This window comes from Belonocnema kinseyi, chromosome 1, assembly GCF_010883055.1.
Source record: "Belonocnema kinseyi isolate 2016_QV_RU_SX_M_011 chromosome 1, B_treatae_v1, whole genome shotgun sequence".
In the NCBI taxonomy this organism is placed as follows: domain Eukaryota; kingdom Metazoa; phylum Arthropoda; class Insecta; order Hymenoptera; family Cynipidae; genus Belonocnema; species Belonocnema kinseyi.
In genome coordinates, this window is record NC_046657.1 from 90217774 (window position 1) to 90224516 (window position 6743).

Sequence of the window (6743 nt, forward strand, 5' to 3'; positions counted from 1 at the left end):
ATTTTACTATGTTACATTGAATTATATGGCGCGACCGTATATGCCTCTTAATTTAAAATATTTTAAAAATATATTTTAAAGTCCAATTTGTTAGCTACTTTCAGATAAGATAATAAATTTATCTGTTGTAAACAAGAATAAACAGAGTCACGTTCTAAATTTACAAAAATAATAAAATGGCTCGATTTTAACATTTTTTTTTGGTTAAGTTGATTTTTTTCACTAAAATGTAATGGATCTTTACCACCGTTACGAAGATCAATTTGATTGACTTTCACATTTTTGGCTCCTCACTCTTTTCCTGGGCGAAAGACGTAGGCGTATCCGATCACCCTCTGCTTGTTGCTGAAATTTTATTTCATTTTATCATAAATCATCAAAAATTATTTTTTCACTGAAAGTATATTTTGAAATTACTTTTCATTTTTTAAAGGTGATTTAATAAAATAACAAAATGAGAGTAATTATCATTGAATATGACTGTTACAAAAATAAAGTGTTGTCCCATGCATTTGGTGCCATTTTTGCCCTCAGCACTTGACCAAGTGAAATTATTTGACGAAGAAGTGAGAATGGCTAATTCGGCTTTTGGCCGAATTCCTAGGTATTTGCGTAAACACCTGCCGATAGATGAATTTTCGTTTCAATGATAAACTTTAATTTAACAAGCGGATGAAGTTAGGAAGTTGGTCTAAAAGTCAGTTTCTAGCCTAACTTCCTAAGGCTCGGGCCATTGGAATAATCGACAGCATTGTTGTTTGTATTTCACTATAAGTTATAATCAAATTTTCTGAAGTTCTGCGAAGAAAAATTTCCTCTCCTGAGTGTAGGCGATACCATTACATAATCTGCACCGACTGTTGAATGCGTGCCCTTAAATTTCCATAATATCTTCGGCGTTATAAAATGAACTTTGGGATGTAACTTATTCTTGATTGAACGTCTGGGAAGCAACAAACTGGCATTAACAAGGAAAAACCTTATTTATTCCGACCTTTTCCAAAATATCTTATTCAGAAGTTATTTATAACGTTTCGGAGTTGAACCGATTTCCTTTAACAGAATGCCTATACGAAATTTGGCTAAATAAAGTAGAACACCTTCTCAAAAAATGACAGATTCTTATAAAAGAAGAAAGAAATATAGATTTGAACCCTTGTAAAATCTAACCTTCTATTTTTTTTCAAAGTACTCTCTTAAAGAATGATGAGAAAGATAAAGCTTAAACGAACGGACAGTATAACCTGCATCTGATACAGTATACAAAGATGTACGTGATTTCCGCATCCTCCTGAAATCACTTTCCTTCTACCTGGGAACGTTCCACGCAAGAAGGATGCTTAATTTGTAGCATTTTTCAAAAACGATGTAAATTGAAGGCCTTCTAAGCTACCTAGACCTAGAAGAGAGAATGTCACGCGTGCCGTATGCCGTCAGGTTCAGCTTTTCACGGGTTCTCCAGGGAGGCTCGCTCGCTCCGGAGAAGCTTCTCGCGAAGGAGGAAGAGGAGCAGTGAAAGGAAGGGATAGGGGAAGTGGGATACAGTGAACAGTGAAATGTCGAGAATGCCTAGCTACCATCCCGGTCCCACCACTTCAGCGCGGACGCACGCGCTCTCGCCTCCTCGTTCAAATCGCATGGAAAGCCTGCTGGCCGACTGACCAGACAGAGGTTTTACCTTACTTCGGTTTTTGCGTTCTTCAGGAACGTTGGAGTCACGCCGCCCGCGATACCACGTTCGCCAGAGACTGGAAAAACAATAACCACCCGAAATAGAAATTGTAAGAGTCTAGTGTTGCCTTGTACTTTCGACTCCACGCGGCGTGCTAACGTGACTTGTAATATCCAGCGGTATTCACGGGACCAGTTTACACGTTATCAGTTACTCTTACTCTCTGTTGAAGTGATATGGCGCAGCTGATCAGCGTCAAGTTATCCCGGTTCGAAGGATCACCCTGGGGCTTTCGTCTGCAGGGTGGCAAGGACTTTGGAACACCCCTTATCGTCCAGAAGGTGAGTCTTGATCAGAGGACATCAGTTTTGGGGAATTTGTCTTTTATGTGATTAAAAGTCAATGAAAATTTTAAAAAATGTGTATAATCACAGTGGGGCAATTCTTATGTATGCTACGCATTTGATGAAAATTAATGTTCAGAAAGCTCAAGCTAACTTATGAACTTTAAATACCTACACTTGCTTATATCAACTTCAAACAATTTAAGTAGCTTGTAAAATTATAAATCTTCAGCTAAATCCAGCTTACAACCAACAATAAGATTCCACGCAATTTCAAGCTGGGTCAGCTAAGAAGAATTAACTCGAACTCGAAAAAATGGACTATTTTTTTAGGGATTATGCCAAAATTCAAAAAGAAATTACTAGTATTTCTATACGGAAGCATTGTAAACGGAAATCGTTTATTCTAATGTATTCTTTAAGTTTTAAAATGGTTTTTCAAAATTTAGGATATAAAATTAATTTGGACAATTTATTTGAACGCCGATTGCTGTTTGTATACATATACGTATAAACGTCAGTTCCATCTTGCTCGAGTCAAACTTTGCCATAGACACATGTTCCTATGTTGCGTGACTTCCGGTTCGACATCGCATTGAATTAGTAAAAATTCAATATCGGAATTCACGTAGTAGTGGGGCTTTCGTTACGTAAGGGAGGATCCTAAGCCAAATCGTTTCACGCGCATCGGCAGAAATCGTTGCCAACTACGTTAGAAACAACGCGCGACGACAATCCGTGTTTTGGCTACTAGGCGCCTTGTAACTCGAGACGGTCCATTTTCAGTCAATCAACCTTGCAGAGATTTCTTTACATTCAAGAGAAGCTTTCCTTGGTATTGGAAACCGTTAAAATCACTATAAAAAACAACTGATGGACTATCCGTTTTGATCCCTCACCTGACCGAGATGTATCAGCATTCATTCGTTACTTTTTCCATCCGCTTCTGTCCGTCATTTCATTCGTTTTGCATCCCTTCCTGAGATTATATTGCGTTTTATCTTCGATAATTTAAAACTTCATTCGCATCAATATGAGGTTTTCCTATTCGGTTTTATCCGGTTATACTAATCCATCATGAATTATATAATTTTTCAAATATATCAAACTTATCAATTGTTCTTCAACTGATTGTAATAAAGTTTACCAATTGTATTTACAATTAAACAATTAATATCTGTTACCAATCTGTTTCAATCATTTTCAATAATTCCTCTTATAAAGGCACCAGTATCGATTGAGAATAATATCCCGCCAATTTTAATATTTTAATTTTAATATTATACCAAAAACGACATTATATATAGACCAATTGAATTTCTAGCAGCCTCAGTTTATTTTATTTTATCCGTGCCTATCCGTGGGTTTAGTATGATATTCGTATGGCTAACATTTCTGAAGACAGCTTCCAACAGATTTTTTCCGAGAAATACGAATTTAACACAGAAAAATCGACATCGTTTAATTAACACAAATCTAAGGGTGTGAGCAACATGTAGCTAATTCGCACAACTATTTACAGGGACTGTTGATAATTTTTTTGCACTGCATCTTCCTTTCCAAAGAACCTATTCTCCCTAGGGGTTGCTAATAATTTTATGACTTGTCCGTTTCCAAGTACCCCCTTTAATAGATTGTTGATAATTGTGGTTCCCTCTTCAGTCACAACATGTCTCATTTCCAAGTACCCTCCCCCTTTCCAGTTCCCTCACCCATTTAAAAGTTTCAAGTTAGTTTTTTTCACAAAAATTCCATTCAGAATTAGCATAAAACTTTGTCGCCACGAATGCATTATCACAGGGCAGTAACAAAAGTAATGGCCCACCCTTCAGTAGCGTTTCTACCCCTCTAATTCTTGTTTCAGAATATTAAATAAGAACATTAAGATTAAAATTGTATCTTTTATAAAGATTTTTCACATATATATAGTTAAATATGCGATACAAAAATGTGGTTAATTTTAATGGTAATTCTGTATTTATACTTTTTAGTATGCACTATCTATACTTTCTTTAGCGCTTACAATACATTTTGAATAGGTAAATGAGAAGAATGTCTAGACTATTGATGCCTTTACCTAACTCTTGACCAATTCATCTCCTTCGAACAATGAAAATTCATAAAATATAATATAAAAGATTTATCCAAGAAAATAAAGGTTCTTCGACTTCATAATCCAAATACTAAAGGTTCGATTTGGATTATCGGACAAGATTATAAATAATTAAATACTGGTTATACAAATTTGGAAGCTTTTTTCATAATATTTGAATTATTTCGGTCGTTTTGGGAAAATTCAGTTTTTAGGGAATTTGTTAGAAAGATTTTCGGATAGTGATTTAACCGTCTTGTAGATGTGACGGTTGGTAGCAACTTCCGCCCACACCAAAGGTAGTGTGTTTCTAGATCAGACGAGGAACATAAACTGGATGCTGTTTACGTTTAGTATTTTACGTCTTGCTGTAATAAATTTCAAGTAGTGGACTTTATGGGGCACGTATCCTAAGTTAAGTTTGGTTTCTTCAAAATAATTGCATCCTATTGTTTTCCAAGTAAGAGAAAATCAGCACTGGTTTCTGGGCTGACTCTATTTCTAGATGTAATCTTTAGAATAATATTCCAATTTTACTTTCCACTAAGATAAAATTATGAAAAAATATTATTCTTTTTTTTAAAGAGGTCTTTTCTCTTATTAGTAATCCAATTATAAAAAAATAAGGGGCTGTAAAACTGAATACCGTAGAGCGATTTGGCAGCTCGACTAACTCGTGCGCTTTAATGACATAATTCAAGGTCTCACACCGGAAGTCAAAAACGATCTGTGAATCGCAATTTGACAAGAGTTGAAGTGGAAGATAGAATATATTTTGAAGAAGAATTAAGAAGTTTGGATATATTTTTTAATTTTAAGTAATAATTTATTAGATTTATTTGTTATATATGTATAGTAATTTAGTTAAGGTGAACTGCAATTATAAAATAGTAATATACACTTTAATTTAATTTAAATAATTTGAAGCTTATTTGGAAAAAATAATTTCCTTAATAGTTAATTGATCCTAAAAAAGGACTATGATCACCATCTTATTCGTGAATTCAGATGATTGAAATAATTGGAACAAGTTACTAATTCTGGAAGCCTAATGCTTTTATTGCTTTTTTAAAATTTTAAATAAGGAATACCCGTTTTTATAAGAACTGCTTCTCTGAGTTAGAGTTTTTTGAAAAGTGCACGCAGCGCGCGAACGATGAAAGGCGTCAGGCGCTGGTAATCCGAGGCAAATTATTTGGGTGTTCTATTTCGAGAAGGTGCCTTTGCGAAACTCGCGCGCCGGGTCGAGCCCCGTGCTCTGCTCAAGCTCTCGTCTTCCTGCCTGTAGTCACCTCTAAAATAAATTTTCCCGTAGATTTTCCTCTAAAAAAAAAGACATTGAAAAACTCGAGGGAAAACGTCACATGAATTACCGAAGATTTATATACTTCTTACGATTAGAATCAGGAAAAAGCTTGTACACTAAGTTCAGTAATAGAAAACATCTAATTTACTGCTTCTTCTTTTATCCAATGGTTATTTTTCTTTCATTTATCTTTTTCTTCGTCGCCTGATTCGAATTCTTATCTATGTGAATAAGTCAGGGGCTATGAACAGTTGTCGTTTATAACGTATAACATTTAGTACATTTGTAAATGTTTTTCTACATGTGAACATATTTTTCTTTCAAGTGTCAAGAGTAATTTTTTTATTGACCTCCGTTATCTATTGACACTATCCAAAAAAGTCTGTTTGTTTGCGAACCTCTCGTCTTTATGACAACTCCGTCACACCTATATTTATCACATATTTGAGTGTGATTAGTTCTATCGTAATCGATTATGTCATTCTTGTACAGGTCGCATCTATTTAACTTTATGAGATCTGTGGTTTGTAGAAATTTAAAATTGATGAGCTGTTCATAAACATGGAGTAAGTCAAAGATATTTTTTATCACGGAATTGGATAAATATGCAGATAATTGATAACTATATAACCATATTGATAACTATATAAAAATAAATTCATCATAACCTACCTATGGAAACTGGCTCCACGAAGAAAACAAAAATTTCTGAAGGAGCTAAAACTTTTGTTAATATGAAAGTGCTGAAAATGGTACTTTTTTAACAACTACGCATACAATTTTATTCTTTGTGCATCTTTGTACCATACTTCAATTACAAGGTCGATGCTATCTTTTGTTTCTTGAATCAGGTAAAAATAAAATCTTTCATCTCTCTTAAATTTGATAATTAAAACCATTTGTTCATAACGGTCTTATAGATAATTAATTTCTACATAATAGGTAAGATCTTGTTAGATGAAAAAAAATTGAGGGGAACAAGATTTTTCTTACGTGAAAGCAAAAACAAAAAACATTAAGAAACAATATTTTTAAATATTATTAGGAACCTAACAGATACATTACTAAAAATAAAGTCAAAAATTATAACTGTAAAATTTTAGCTGGCCGAGGCCAAAGATTATTTTACAATTAATTGTTTATAAGGCTATAATTAACAAATGGCCTGAACTAAATGCTAATTTAAGAGAGATGAATGTTTGTCTCTAATGTCTGGTTCTATTTCAGGAGGTATTTGCGGTTTTCTAAGTCGGGATCGAAATATATAATATTGTTATATATAATAAGTATATATTAATTATAAATATATATTTATACGATATAATTTAA

General features: G+C 33.9%; 1 protein-coding gene across 14 annotated transcripts in view; it reads left to right on the forward strand.

Annotated features, from left to right (window-relative positions):
* Positions 1 to 1579: 1579 nt before the first annotated feature.
* Positions 1580 to 6743, forward strand: part of LOC117176234 (PDZ and LIM domain protein Zasp) — a 54284-nt gene continuing 49120 nt past the window's right edge. For 7 of the 14 annotated variants that reach the window (XR_004467605.1, XM_033367223.1, XM_033366658.1 and 4 more), the window contains exon 1: positions 1582 to 2013. Coding sequence is in view for 12 of the 14 variants with exons in the window: in XM_033367223.1 (XP_033223114.1) it covers positions 1909 to 2013 (105 nt within the window). In the remaining 2 variants the exon portion in view is untranslated. Of the gene's footprint in view, positions 2014 to 6743 lie in introns of all 14 variants that reach the window. The other 7 variants (XR_004467609.1, XM_033366783.1, XM_033366837.1 and 4 more) reach the window with 3 other exon arrangements.